Here is a 15523-nt window from a genome sequence, read left to right as displayed (position 1 = left end):
TTCAAATGGTGGAAAGGATAATGAATTATGAATAACAAGCTGGCGACTTCTGTGAGCAAAGAAACTCTGGAAAAAAAAATCCTCTGCTGGTTATTGCGGTTTCCCACAGAAAAGGATGAATGAGTTTGCAGTGCAGAAAGTACAGCTCCATGTTGCCTTTAATGTATTCACTTTGTGTTGAAAACATGAAGCTGGAAGGAACAATGGTACCATGGTAACTTGTGTTCTTTCTAACCTTTCTTACAAAATTGTAAAACTGTTTACCATGGCAATATCAAGTTAATATAGCACATTGTTTTTGAATTTCTTGTTTTTCCTTTTATTATAATTGTGTGTTTGAAAACTTTCTGATGCTCAACTACACTGCTATTGAAGCTTTCTGATACCTTCAGTAAAACAAAGGTGCTAATTATGAGCATTATGACTGTGCCTGGTTGATTTTTTTTTCCTTCACTTGTTCATTTTCTTTGTTTTAACAATCCTATTAACACCTGAGAAGTCTGACCTAAGCAGTGTAATTGAGACACAATGTGAAGCCTATAATCGAGTTTCTGTTTTCTTTAAATAATTTCATTAATTGTATCTCCATAATTTGCTCCTGGAATCTGAGAATTGATGTCTGAAAAAATGTTTTTTTCGATAACCACATAGATGTAGAGGTAGTGACGGTGTGGATTTGATTCTTGTACATAGCGTGCACTAATCTATGTTGTTCTATGATGAAATTGTCAGCATCCAGATTATGTTAGATTGACAAAATGGAAAAGCTCCAGGGGAATGCTGCTACACACCTACAGGCATGTGTCAGGGAACATCAAATCCTCATCTGAGTCTCTTGGATGTAAACAGAGCATCAACAAAATGCATCTTTGACTTTCAATATCTTGTGCCTTACCAGATTTCTTCATAATCTAAGTTTGGCCAAACCCCCAAAAGTGACAGGAGAAACTCCAGACTGAGCATGACCAGGCTAATACAGTTTGATTATCCTTAGTTTCTAGTGTTGCTTGGAAGTTGCAGAAATAGCTATTCAGCTGGGCAGAGAGACTCTGAAGCCCCAGTCCTGGCTCATTTGTGACACAGGCGAAGACTGGTATCTGTAGTATGATCCCTTCCATTTCTTTCCTGGGTGCAGAGGTGAATTTCTCTGCCTGTCAGACGCACCTTTACTACTTGCTGGCTTTCTTCTTTCCACGCAGAAATGTGTCCCCTTCCATTTTCAAAGTGGCAGAGCAGTGAACCCGTCACTGAAGCAAGCGTGGATGGAGGTTGCTCCTGCAGGTCTCGTCATTCAGCTGTTCTGAAAGATAGGGCATATGTGGAGGTTGGTTATGTTTACATCGGCTTCCAACTAGTCTGTTCGTTAATTAAAATGAAGTAAACAAGTGCCAGAATGTTGTCTGAGCTTATCTAAGAAATTTTATATAACACTTGCTGTCTGTTGATGCAACTGTCCTAATGAATGCAGGGCTGATTTGATACGACTTCGTTAGTGAGGTGGAAGGCTGCTTTGAGATTAGAACTGAGGTGTATGTTCTTTGTCATCTAATATTTATCGTCTGACTGTTTGACTCCAGGAAGAGTACATACTGTGGATTAAATTTTGCAGCACATTTATTTATGCCCCACTTGTGGAAGATAACTAGGATCCGGGAAATTTTCAGTCACTCAGCATCAGGAAGGCTGGCCCAAGGTGCTGCTCAGCTGTGGCAAAGACTCTTTGTCAAGGATCAGATCTTAGGATTCCCTCCTTCAGCTGCATGTGCTGGCTGAAAACGGGCTCTGGTGGTACCAGAGGTCTGCTAAAAGGGCCTGGTTAAGGGTGCTGCTGAGATATGCTGGGGCTCTGTTTGTAAGTCAGGATGTGCTTGCTGTCTCTCCCTTTGCAAGTGCATTTGCAGACAGTGCTGATTGGACAGGAATGCAGGAATGCTGCTTTCCCTTCGGGCTTCATCTGGAGAGCCAGCAAAAGGAGACAGCTAAGCAAAGAGATCTAGATGTTATTTTGGCTTCTGTTGTTTTTAAACTGACTTGCAAGATGACGAGAAAACCTTTGGTCAGGGAAATGACCTTTAGTATGCTGGATGGAGAAAGAAGATCTGGGTGCTGTGAGGAGAGAAGCTCTTCTTTTCCTTTCTGTTCTTTGCATTAATTTTATTAATGCTTCAAACAGGGATATGTTTTGTTCTCTGAACTCTTTGGCAATACTGTTCAGGTACGAGTATCCCAGTGAAATGGAAACTAATTATTGGTTTCCTGCAAGACCAGATCCTGTCACTGTCCGAATCTTGGTAAAAGCATCAGATCCAGACAGCCAATGGTAAAGCTTCCACTGCTGCTCTACAGCCTCCAAAATTGAGTTAAGTTTTAATACTTTGACATCAAAGTAAGGCAAAAAAGTGGTGGGGAAAAAAGTGCAGTTCATTTAAGTGTAGTTTCATCATGTTTAGAAGCAGTTATACTGTTGAAGTCAGGTCCTGTTAGTGTTAAAATGTCTTCAGGTCATTGGCAGATCTAATTCTGCTCACATATAGGTTATGCTTTGCCCCAAAGTTTGCTTCTGCACCTTTGCAGTCAGGAGGAGTGATTGTAGACTGAAGTGGGACAAGAACACACCCTAAGGGGCTGCTATTCGTCTGTCATAGTAAATAACCTGTGTTCCTCAAAAAATCAACTTGTCGGACCTTCTCCAGGCAAATTGCACGGCTACACATGAAGGCAGAGAAGCTCTTACTACTCAGAGATTAGTTCTTGCTAAGAAAGTTGGCTTTGTTTGATAAATATTTCAGTATTTTTTTTTCCCCCAGTGTAACAGGACAACATCATTGCCATGCTGGGAGGTGTTTCTGAAAGTGTGATGGTAACGGAGTGTAGAATTGCCCTATGTTGAACCGAGCTGGTGGTCCTGAGAACCTGCTATCAATTTTCTCCTGGCGGACAGTCTGGGTGATTTAGGAAGCAGCACAATGCTTATGCATGAACTTGTGCTTGCATTGTGCCTGGTACTATGATTGCTTCAATTACAGATCTGTTGATAGACCTTTGCTTGTTTGGAGTGATGCTGTGCAGTTTCCTTATTTTGGGAAGCTGTATGAATGTAAAATTGGTAGAGTTTAATGAAGAATGATACTTCACTATTTATGATCTATAAAACATGCCGTACTTTGTCTTCTGTACAAATACAATCTCGTATAATCCCTCCTGAACGTAGGATCTTTACTTGCTTTAAATAAGGCAAATTGGAGTTGTCATTAACAACTCTTTTTACAGCCTTCTTTGGTTGGGCTGTTAGGTGTTTTGAGAAACAGATTACATGGCCAATACTGTATCTGCTTTTCCTTTTATCTGTAAATTTCATCTCATGGGAGAGGTCAAGACCTCTGCCTATACAAAGTTATTCACTGAGGTCACTGGATGCAGGCAGCACCTGATAATTTGGGGTTTATTGTATATCAGACTTCAATCACCAAATGCATCTCCCCAAATCTGTGCTGAACTGAGCTATGCTGGTAAGTGCAAGAGTAGGCTCCAAGTGGATCTGCCCCTGATAAAAGTAATTTTGTTGCCCTGACTAGAAGCTAGCTCAAATCCTTTAAAAATGTGTAAACAATGCTGCTACAGCAAACCAAAATTCTCCCCAGTAGCTAACGTTTTTCCTGCTAGGATGACAGTTCTTTGACCTTTACCACTTGTGTACATGTACGCATATTAGCCTAGCAGCAAATTGGGTTTGAAATGGTCTGTAGCTTTTATGCCTTGCATTGCTTAATAAATCATTAGAAATGTGATAGTTCTCCACCAGTATTTTTCTTGTCAATATTTGTTTGTTCTTTGTTGGCTTCAACTGTTTGAGTTTCACACTGGTGGGAGCATCCATTAGTGCTCATTTTCCAGCTGTTTATACTCAAAAGCAGTGTAAGGTGGGCCCAGCAGCTTCTGTAAATGCTGATCAGGACTGAAATCCTCATCACCTGAAGTGCTGACGTGATATTCTCAGGAGTGTCAGAGTCGTGGGTCTGCTGCAGAGCATGATGTGATTGTCCCAGCTGTCATCTGCTTGCTAAATCTGTTTGAAATGTACTTTGACTTCTTTGGGTCTTTTTCAATGAGCCAGCTCTTCCATATTTTTTTTTTCCTTTAGATGGGGTTTTCTTTCCTTTGTTTGCTGGATTCCTTAGCAAAACTGTTTGTCCTCAAAAAGGGGTCTAGAGGAATGGATTTTGTTTTGACTTGCTCCTAAAAGGGCTTATGTGCAGTATCCTTAGAAGGAATACGGTGTGATGCCTGCCAGGAAGTGCTGCTAAAACTCAGTTTTCTAAACAGTTCATGAAGAAAGCAATTGAAACATTTCAAATAGGTAATTGTGGCAGGGAAAATCTGAATGTAGTCCCTTATGATCTTAGAGCAGGGAGGAGCAGTTCTTGATAGGCTGGGACTGGCTGGGCAAGGACTGGAACTGGCGTAGAATTTTATTTGGATAAATTAGAGTTACCTATATAAATTAGTCATGTGCTTTTTTATGATGCCAACAAAACGTTTTCTTCAGTTGGGAAATCTGTTGTGGTTTTCTTCTGTCTTTCTAGAAAGGTAGATACAAAGATGTGCTTTTCATTAGTAAAATTGGAGCCATTCAGGCATTCAGTGTGTTCTCTGGCCAAAGGCTAGGCAGCAGCACGTGGCCTGGAGAGAGCAGGGGGGTGTTGTGGGGATACCCACAGGAGCACCAAGAGGTGATGAAGTGATTAGTACCCAGTAAAATTATCACACAGAAAAGAATCCCACACAGATATCAAGAAGTATTTGCTCATGACCTTCTTTCCAAATGGAAAGGAGGAGTCAGCGTCAAGCACAAAGGTGGACAAACTTAAAATAGCCTGCAAAAAAGACAGCAGACCGAGAAACCCATAGGCATTGTAAGCGTGTGGCAGCCCCAGAGGGACCTCACAGCTGCTCGCTGAACTGCCTCAGGAGCTCAGCAGAGCCATCTGCAGCTGCTGCACAATGAAATCTGCAGTTCAACATCTGGACTTTGTGGTTAAAATAGAAAACATTATGGTAAATGGTAGCAGATTTTCTTTGTCTTGTGCTGTTACTGAGCAGCATCGTGCATGTGCTGTTGTGGTTAACAAAGTACTTGTAAGCATCAAAAAATGGAGGCTTAGAATTCAACTACTCCACAACAGCTGTCCTTTAGATGAAAATTTTCCTTTCTACTCTCAGCAGAGATCTGAATTTACATGCAGAGTTTCAAATTCCATTTGATTGGCTTTCTTGGAATGTTTGTGAATTTAAGCAAAACCCCTTTCATTTCACCAATGAGAACTGTATCAGATTTATTTTTTGCATGGCTTTTCAGAGCATGTGCACATCTCTAACAATTGTGAACTTATGAGCTAGTGGGATCTATGTCAGTTCTAAATTCCAATATTTGGAAACCATACTTCAAACTTTCACTGAAGTGAGATGTAGGCATTTGTTCCTTTTTATTTACCTTCTGGTTTATGTGCTTCAGATTGCTTTTGGGTTTTGCTGTCTTTAAGCTTTTACTCCACTTTCTTGAGTGCTAAAACCTTAAATGCTTTTATAATTTCATTTAATGCTGACCTGAATTCAGCAGTGGGGCTTCAGAAAGATCGTAGAAACATGGACAAAATCCTAAGTTTGGTAGACCTTCTGTGTTCCTGATACAAATGCCTCAGAGAACAGCATTCAGAGAACTAGAAATGATTCCCCCAGTGCTTGGGGTGGGCAGCTGCTGTCCCTGGGCACATTTATTTGGCAATGTGCTGTTCTGTAATGAGTAACGTGGGGGGCAGTTTACCTCTGGTCCTGTCCTGTCAAAGACGCTGTACTGGGGAAAACTGGGGGAGAACTCTTGTCCCCTTCAGTGGGCTCCTGGTTCTGGTGTTTTCACAGCAGCTTTGTCCTGTTGTGGCAGGGTTCTGGACAGACGTCCCACCTTCGACTGCAAACTATTTGAATTATTTCTCAGTACAATTTTAAGTGAAACTCCCATCCCTGCAAAAATTTTGAGCTATAACTAATCTGCTCTTTTTTTTTTTTTTTTTTTTTTTTTTTTTTTTCTAATTTGGAAGATAATACACTGGAAATTGCCTGATCAATTCTTAGTTTCCACCAAGTCTTGAAAAACAACGTAAGGGTTTCAAAGAATATTTTATGTGGTTCCTAATGTAAACAGTCATTGGCTATTTTCTTCTTGCTGCTGCCCTTTAATTTAATGTATGCTTTGTTGCCCCTAGCCATCATTTAGTTTGATCTTCTAATCTGACAAAAGTCATAAAGATTTAACCAAAATCACAGAGTTGTAGCATGGCTGAGGTGGGAAGGGACCTCTGGAGGTTGTCTGGTCCGACCGCCTGCTCGAGCAGAGCCACCTAAAGCAGGTTTTGCCCAGAATTTCGGAGCATTTATTTTAGAGTTGACACCCTTGACATAATATGTACTGGAGGGGGAGGATGTAAAGTGTGAGGCCCAGATTTAGCCTTAATGCGCTACCAAATATTCTGAAATCTCTTGTAGATAGGAACATTTCCTTGGAGTGATGCTCACAGCAGAATACTAAACTAAGTTTCCTTACCGTTAGGGGTACAAACAGCTCTCCAGGCGTACAGCCATTAAGCTACATGAACACCTTTGCACATAAATATTTACTTTGGAAATGAGTGAACCGAAGGCCTTGCCTGGAGCCATGCAGCAAGGGATGCGGGCAGCAGCAGCAAGGGCTGGGTACCACCGTGATGTGAGCTGGGAGCTGCTGCCCGGCCTCGCGCAGACCCGAGCAGCCCCTGTCGCTGCCTCTCCTGCTGGTTACCATGACATTTGATCACCTAGAAATAGGCTCCAGGAAGTCTGGGTCTCGTTCTGCTGCTCTCCTGGCTGGGATTTGCTCTGTTCTGCTTGCGTGGGTTTGAGGGGGAGGGAGGCTGGTAGCAGGATAACGCTAATTCCCTTCACCTGCTCCTGTTACTTTCCAGATCAAAGAACCAGATTACTGAATTTAGCCAGATTTGTATCACAGATCATTTAACTTCCTCCTCACAAATTTTGCATTTGTTCTTTTGTCAGTTGATTTATAACGTATAACGCATTGCAATTTTCCTTTCAGTTGTTTATCTCCGTGGTTTAGCAGACAGCAGTCATGACCCAAACAGTGGGAGTTGGACCAGCCCGCATCTATCCAGTGCGCTGAAGTCCCAGCTAGGGTGTCCAGGCTTGCTTGTTCACAGTAATGTAGTGCTGCTTCTGAGGTACTCTGCCTGTGAGTGATTTATCTGCTTTCCAACACCTGTAGCTGTAATTAATGCCCTTATAGTGGCTAACATAGCTCAGACATTTCAGGGTCGTACAGCTGTTCTTACAGTGGTTGATTAACAGAATTAATATATGTGGAACAACTAGAAAGGTCATGCAAAAGAGGCAAACTGTTCTTATATAAAATTGCATTCAGTGCCAAAAATGCTTCTTATTCTAGACTCTTACTACTTAAATATTTTTCATTGCATCAGTGATGATTTTCTCACTTGCCCTCAGTGGATGGTCTTTTAAGAGATGTGATGCATTTGAATTTTGTTTGCTGTTACCTTGTATTGTTTATTTGCAGTTAGAAGAGTGGAAGTTGGGAATAGGTACATGGTATAGATGCTACGTATTTTTATTCTTGGCACTTACTTATTTCTCTGTCAAGGTAACTGGAAAAATCAAAAAATACCAGAATGATCTTCATATTAATCCTTTGCTTATGAAACATAGAACTCTTCAGTTTCATAAGAATTAAGAAATGCATGCAATGAGCTTAATCTCTAGGTGTACCTTTTCATGTAATTCCTCTTTTTTTTGCAGCCAGAATCTTTTAAATCTTCTAACAGAGAAACTCAACCTATAAAAAGATTAGAAGAGCAGATAATGTTCATAAGTAAACAGCCCAATTTCAGTCCTCCTTTGTACTTAACAAATCAGGAAGAGCAACTGCCCCTAATCTTTACTAGAATCTGAAGGCACCCAGGAAAATGGAAGTATTTTTCTCTTACTTATTAGTAGGTCATGAGCAGGAGAGTTAATCACAGTACCTTGGTTTGAGTCCAGTTTGGAAGTTACATTTTGCTGAGAAAATTCACCCCTCTGCATTTTCAGTTATTCACTTTTTGTCCTAAATGGTGTGGAGCTGATGAGCAAGTTCAAACTGATGGGGTTTTCCAATCCCCCAGACTGCTGTAATGGTTGGTGAAGTCAACCTGTGCTAACTTTTTGTCCATCATCTGAGTTTGCAGAAGGACTTTAAAGAGAAAAGCAGTTGGTAGGTGCAGAGCCTCACCTGGAGGGACGCCCAGCCACCAAGTTTGTACCCCGCAGAGCACGACTTCAGAAGTGGAAGGGGTCAGGATTGAGGTCCTTGAGGACTGACTAGGTGGTGGTGAGCTATTGTAGGCTGTGCTTGTATTGAAAGTCTCTGATTGTCATGAACCCTCCATCTCCATGGTGGAAGCAGTTGTGTGGGAACACTATAGAAAACAGGGTGGCAGCAGCTGCTGTACAGCCTAAGCACAATAGGATGGGAGAGTGAAGTGTTTGCAACTGATGGTACTGAGATTTTCCAAGGCTTCTCATTTTACTTCCATTTAAAGTGAAGAAGGGGCAATGCTTAAAAAACACTTTGCAGGGTTAGAACCTTTTATATAAAGTACAGGGATTTTGTGCGTGTGTTGCTTTTTTTCTGGCAAAAAACCATTTTGCTGCACATTGCTAATATTGCTCAAAAGGAACTGGCTCTCAAGGTATCTAAATGTGTCTGAGTAGGTTCCAGTGACTCCTGCGCAATGGGAGCACTCAATAGCAAGAGAGGAAAAAAACATGCTCAATATGATCCATTGAACTGGAGCATTTTAATCAGAGCGGAGCTCTGAAGGAACCAGGTGTTATTTTGCTCCTGGCAGCAACTGAAACTTCACAGACTTTTCATGACATCACATCTTTTCCATGTCTTAACCAGTGACTCATCTTGCTTGTCTGTTTGTTCCTATTTCTAGCTTCCAGCAGGAACAGTAAGCTCAACATTAGCATTTCCTCATTAATGTCACATACTAGTCTGCCACAGGTCACTCTCTTCACTCACCTGTGTGATTCTCAGTAGATTTTTTCCCTCCTACTCCAAGTGACTTCTGTTTAGCTGATTCTTGGTGGCTTTCAGTCAAAAGTCCACTTTTGCGGAGGAAATATGTGCATGTTCATGTAGTGTGCAGGAGGTCTGATGGCAGAGCACCACACTGAGCATTAGGCAAACACTCAGCTGAGGAAGTCTCGGCCCCAGAGCACGCAGGCTGACACATACATGCCTGCTGAGATGCAAGAGGTCGGACTGGAGCATACTGGCCATCTCGCAGCAGGCATCAATAATATCGAACAAACCAACTAGAACTGCTGGAGGTCACGAGAAATTTAACACTTCACTTTGCAGCAGTCCAGAAAAGTGAGGAAATGCTGGTTGATTCCCTAGATTTGAGCAGCTAACTAGGAGCGAGGAAGGAAGGACAGGGCAGCAGCAGAGAAGGCTGCACCCACAGCCTGAGGGATCTGTCTGCAGCTGGGAAGAGAGCAGCAGAGGTTATAGACGCAGAGCAGCACTATTTTTTCACAGCAGTGATGCTGACATGGAACTGAGAAGGCTTCACATGAGCACAGATGTTTCCTCATCCATGTGGAAAGGAAAGTAAACAGGTTATGGACATAAATGGGTTGAGTAGGAGCCCCAGATTGCCCTGAAGCAGGACAAACAGCCCTCTGCCTGCAAGAGGTGCCTTTTTCTTGCTTATTTGGGTTACCTGTCTTGTGGAGAAAAAGAGCTGAGGTGCACAGTCTTGCCGAGAGCTGAGCCCTGGTGGCAGGGAGACAGGTATCTCCTAGCATTTTGATGTCTAACAACTTGCTGCCCCTATAAACACTGGGTCATGAAGTCGATTACCCTGTCTCCAAGGCTGACCAGACTTGGAACAAGGTGCAGAACGCTATACCTAAAAGCTATAGGAATAGCCTTTGGCAGTTGTGCTTGGTGCTGGTGACTTGAGGTAGATACAAGCCTCTGCTCTGAGTCTCTCAGCAGCCTACACAAGGAAGGTGTTAAGTACATAGCAGCAGTGGATTGCCGTACGTGCAGTTTGCAGTTGTTGCCATCCAGCTGGACAACAGGTAGCTTCTGTTCTTAGGTATTATTATTCTTTGAAAAACAACAACAACAAATCCTTCAAAGAATTGCAAGGTTTATTTGTTATAAAGACTGTCACGTACACTGCTGGAAAAGTCACGGTGCTGAGGGGATTAAATCTGGTGCAGATGAGAACTTTTGGTGACATTTTATTTTGTACAAAGGACTTGTGGCTGGAAAATCTTCATTAGAAGAGCAATGGTAGGGACTCTGACTTTTCAGACCAGCAGCAAAGATCATCTATGGGGCTTTAAAAATTCAAGTCTGTTTCCTCTGCAAGTTCCTTGCTGTTTCTGTTGAGACAGCCGAGTAAACAACAAAAAGATGGTTGTGCTCATCTGAATGTTTAGGTGATGGACCTTGTGAGCAGAGGGCATCTGCACATGATGCAGATGCATTTAGATCTTTTTTCCTGTGATAAACACTGAATTTTGATTACTCATTAATGCGAAACCTTCCATTTTTTTGATTCAAGCTCCCAACTAATGGTCTTGCGGGGTTTGTTTAATTGTTTATATCAAGGACAGGCACATATGTAAGCTCCAAAAGAACAGACTTGTTAGCACATTAGTGTAAATATACCTCACAGAGGCCCTTCTGTGCTTGGCTATAACTAAGCTATCTGATTCCTCATCAGGGAGAGCCAGGCAGGCTTCTGGATGCTGAAGGCTCAGGCTCTTCTTCCTAGGCATTTGGCTAGACTGTTAATTAGAGTTGCAGCAGGTTTCTGCTCGTCCCCGCCTGTGCCTTGTCTGCTTGCTTTTCTGGTCCTCTAATGAGTTTGTGTTCTACCTGGAAATCTTGCAAACAACTTGAGGGGTGGAAAAAAAAAAAAAAGCAATCTGCATCAGTTATTTCTCTCCTTCATTAGATAAATGTCTCGTACGCAAAACTGAAACGCCTAATTACCTGCGGCTCGTGGTGTTTTAAACAGATGTAAGGGTGGTTAGTGTACGAGCTGAAGAAGTAGAGCTCGGATTCTGCAGTTTGTTTTCTTTCATTTCTGTTTAAAAATCTGTGTGTGTGTTTGGGGGGGTGGGGGTAGTTCACACAAAGACAGCGTAAAACAGAGTGTGAGACAGGGAAATTAAGTCCTTTTAGAGCTGTCTAAGAATCTAACATAACCTGAGGAAAAAATTGATGTTAGGATGATACTAGGAGATTCAAAGGGCTTTGGAGACGTGTGACTAAAAACCTTTACGGGGAGAAAAGGTGCTCTGTTCCTGTGCAGTAAGCCAGAGCTGGGAACCCCAGTGTCATGTAGAGACGAGTGGCAGCTCTGCTTCAGGCCGCCCCAGGCAAGGCTGTGAAGAAACTTTACGTACCATGAAATATAGGATGCTTGGTTTTGGCCTCCCTCTTCCCAGATAACCCGAGGAGGTAGGCACCAAAGTATACACTAATGAATGTGCAAATTGCCTTCCTAACGAGGGCAGTGCCATGCCCACCCAGAGCAGGCTGTCACTGAGCAAATGCCTGCAGCCCCCCGGGGCTCTGTGCCCCCTGCTGCCCCGTCCCCACCTCTCACTGAGGTACACATCAGGGCCACCGGGTTTCATGGGGGGATACAAAACCCAGCAATCTAGAATTACCAAACTTGACAGTCTTCAGGCAGCCCCACAGCCTCCCTGTCACGCAGATGAAGTCTGGGCTGAGTGAAGTTCCTCCATGAACACAGGCACTGAGCTTGTGCCAGCGCCTGGTTTGGAGGGTTCCTCGTCCCTTCAGGCTTCCCAGGACCTCCTCAGAGCTGACTCCTTGCTCCAAGCCGTTGTTGAACTGTTTCTTTCCAAATTATTCTGTGTTTAGCTGAACAATGCTGCTTGTGGTTTCCTACTGCCTGATCAATCTCCTGCCCTAAGCCAAAAAGGGGCTATTTAAACAGAAAACGAGGTGAGAATTGGGAGGTAGAACCAGCAAACAGTAACTCTGTGAGCATGTGAATTAAAGAAGCCTGACTACCCTTGGATTTTATTTTATTTTTTTTTTTTCATCCTTTGTAGTATCTGAGAAGTTATTTATACTGATTTAGGTCTTTCTCCTAAAGAGAGAGGTGTTTTGTCCTAATGAGGCATGAAGAAAACCTCTCCTGTGGATCCTTTTGTGTCTGAGAAAGATAAGCGCTACACTTGAGCTTAGTGTGTGCTTAATGTCTCTCTTCTCCATTCCAGCTATTTTTATACCATTTGTAAGAGCATACCTCCAAGATTGACTTTTGATCAGATTTGACTTGAAATGCATTCGTAATTTCCAGAGTTAGAATAAGCATAAACTCATGCGTGTGTGGAGACCAGTGGTTTTATAAACCTTGTGTCCTCAGGAAATCAGGCTAAAATAAAGCAACTATCATGTCTCTCCTTATTAACAGAGTGAAAATATTGCTCAGAGACCCTTCTCACCTGAAGGAGTGCAGGCAGGAGCCAGATGACCCAGCTGGTTTAGCTGCTTGGCAGCTAAGTGAGGGTGCAGTGTCAGTGAGCAGGAGAGCTCTGTGATGGATTTATCAAGAGCAGGAGAAGAAATGGCTCAGGCTGCAAGGTGGTGTCCACCTCACTCTGGTGCTTCTTGTCAGGAGGGAATCAGAGAAATATTTCTTAGCCATAATGCCTCACCATGGTCAGCCAGTGGGCTACCCTGCCTTGAAAGAAGCACACAAGTCCCAGTGAAAAATCTCTTCATCTTTCCAGGGATGTGGTGGAGACCCAGCAACATTCATGCTGCATAATCTCTGCCCTGGGAGATTGACTTTGTGTTAGAGCTGTGGATAGTCTCATGGCAGTGCAATAGGCTGAGCCTTTTAAGCAAGCTGCGGGGAGCTTATTTACAAGCGCCTTGCTCCTACAGAGAGCCTCTGTGATGTGCTGGTGCCAAACAACAGGTGATCATTGATGTTTTCCCTTTTCATATACTTGCTTGAGTGTGTTCTGGAAGGGCCAACACTGTCTCTTGCATGCAAATAAATAAATAAAGCTGCATTCATGGGACCTATGGACTAGGATTTTAAAAGCTGGATTTCCCTCCCATTGTACCTCATGTATTTTCTCTGGATTGTGGTGTGTTTGATCAGAAACATACCCTATGCTCCTGGAAGAGTGCTCTGTATGGATTTATTTTTCTCTTCCAGGTAGCTATGTGAATAAGTCCTTTCTGGATCTTTTTCTCTAGAGAAAGAACGTTTTTGTTAATCACATTTTAAACTAATGGCAGCGAATGCTTTCTGAAGTGGGGGTTTTGGTGGACTTCAGGGCTCATCTCAGATCTGATGACCTGTAAGAGTAACCAGCAGTCAATACCGTGTACTGAGCATTCCCTTTGAAGATAAGGCCCTACGCCACCCTGCAGCTATTTCATGCAGTTGCTCTTTACCAAAAGGTGGATGAAATGTTTTGTTCAAATGGTAGATACATCCTACATCCTATTTGAAGCATGTAACTTCTGTCCCTGGTTCAGTAGGCAGGTCCAGAGGGAGCAGATTGGCTAGAGGACTACTGATCTGATGTAGAAATATTCCCCAGTTTGAGCAGACCACTGGAAATGCGAGGAATAAATGTTGTTGTCATCCAGCAGATGGTAGCTGGCATATTTTCCAGCTGGTGTGAGTATTTTGAAATTCCTCTGTTGTACGTGCCAGAGCCAGAGCTTCACCTTTGTGCTGTCAGGCTGAACATAGAAATGCAAACTGCAGATAAAGTTGTTCTTCAGCGCTCCACAGGCGAAGAGAATTAAGCTGCAGAAGAGGGTAAATAAGTCTTGAATTAGCATACGCCCCTCTGTACTGTGATCAGGACAGTCCATATCAAATTCACTTTGCATAACAATTTTCACTTCATCCAGCCTTTAATTGTTGTCTCTAACCTCAGGTAAGAACTGAATCACCCACATCATCCATCTCAATGATGTATTTCTGACCGTGACACTAAATTGCAACACAGATGTCTTTTGCCAGGTACACTGCTGGACTGTTTTCCACTGCCTCTGCTTTGAAGTGCCATCTTGCAGTGAACTCTGCTAACATTTGGTTATTGCATTGAGGCTAAAGCAGAGAAGAGCAATTAAGAGGTTGACATCTTTGTGTTTTTTTAATAATACACATGTCAAAACACATTTAAGAGATCATCATTGATGCAAAAGCCCAATTAATGCTAAGATTTAAGTAGAGCTCATTTCAGTGATAACAAATGATAATTTTCATATGTACAATAATAAAAAGGAATTGCCTTATTTTAGATATAGGACCTAACTACAAGTCCTGTTTCTGAGAATCTGAGTCTTAAAGCTTAAATATTCCTTTTTGTTCCAGGATACAGCTGGACAAGAAAGATACAGGACCATCACTACAGCCTACTACCGAGGAGCTATGGGCTTCATCCTCATGTATGATATCACCAGTGAAGACTCTTTCAATGCAGTGCAAGACTGGTATGAAATAAGTTATCGTTGTTAAGTTTGTTTGTTTGTTTTGTGTGATTCTCTTTTCACAACTGTTTGTTGAGAACATCTGCCTTCCCACCCTTCACATTGCTTTACAACACCATATTCTTTCTTCAGCTATGGCTAACCTGTGATGTAGATTCTCGGCTATTATAAGCTCTTCTGGCTCCACTGAATTCAGTACAAAAGTAGAAACACCAGAAAATGATTTCTGGACTTTTTGGTTACAACAAGCCAGAGTGAAAAAAGAAAGCACTAAATCAGTCCCTTGAAAAAATTTATAGCAGATTTCAAAGCTGCATTGGTACCCAGGCGTGAATTCCCGTTTCTTTTGTGCACTTTTCTTTCTCAGCCTGGAGTCTCCCCTCCACCTGTCTTCTTCCTTGGGAAGAAAAGCCCTGTCTTACCCCATGCTGCAATTTGATTTTAGAGCTGTCGTTCAGACCTTCTTCCTTCCAGACAAGTATGTATACAGAGCAGGAAGAATAGAGGTCTTTCCAGAAGAACCAAGGCAATGCTTGCAGCCCCCATGGTAGCTGATGGGAGGTATTCTCTCACCAGTGCGATGCTCAGGGTGAAAACACCAGAGCTGCAGCTGCAAGGTAGCAGCTATAGGCACAGCACAGATAAGTGGGAGGCTGGATGCTGATGCTGGAACTCTGTTTTTTCCATGGCATCCTCTCAGAGGGACTCTGGGTCATAGGAAATGGGAGTTCCTTCATACAGGCCCACAGCTGGAGTCTGTTCAGAGCTGGGCAATAGGGTGTGGGCGTCCCTGCTATAAAGAACTGTCAAAGAAACCAGATTATGTCTCTGACTTTTCTGTAATGGCACTGAACACTCTCTGACATTGGGACATCAATTCTCATTATGACT

The 15523-nt window shown here is 42.7% G+C and overlaps 1 protein-coding gene across 2 annotated transcripts in view; it reads left to right on the top strand.

The window, feature by feature from the left end:
* Nucleotides 1–15523, top strand: part of RAB3B (RAB3B, member RAS oncogene family) — a 56030-nt gene that overhangs the window by 29616 nt on the left and 10891 nt on the right. For both annotated transcript variants that reach the window (XM_082765719.1, XM_082765718.1), the window contains exon 3: nt 14517–14635. In XM_082765719.1, coding sequence (XP_082621845.1) covers nt 14517–14635 — 119 coding nt within the window. The remainder of the gene's footprint in view (nt 1–14516; nt 14636–15523) is intronic.

Source organism: Aythya marila (genome assembly GCF_965140915.1).
Source record: "Aythya marila genome assembly, chromosome: 8".
NCBI classification, from domain to species: Eukaryota; Metazoa; Chordata; class Aves; order Anseriformes; family Anatidae; genus Aythya; species Aythya marila.
This window is presented reverse-complemented; position numbering and strand designations above follow the sequence as displayed.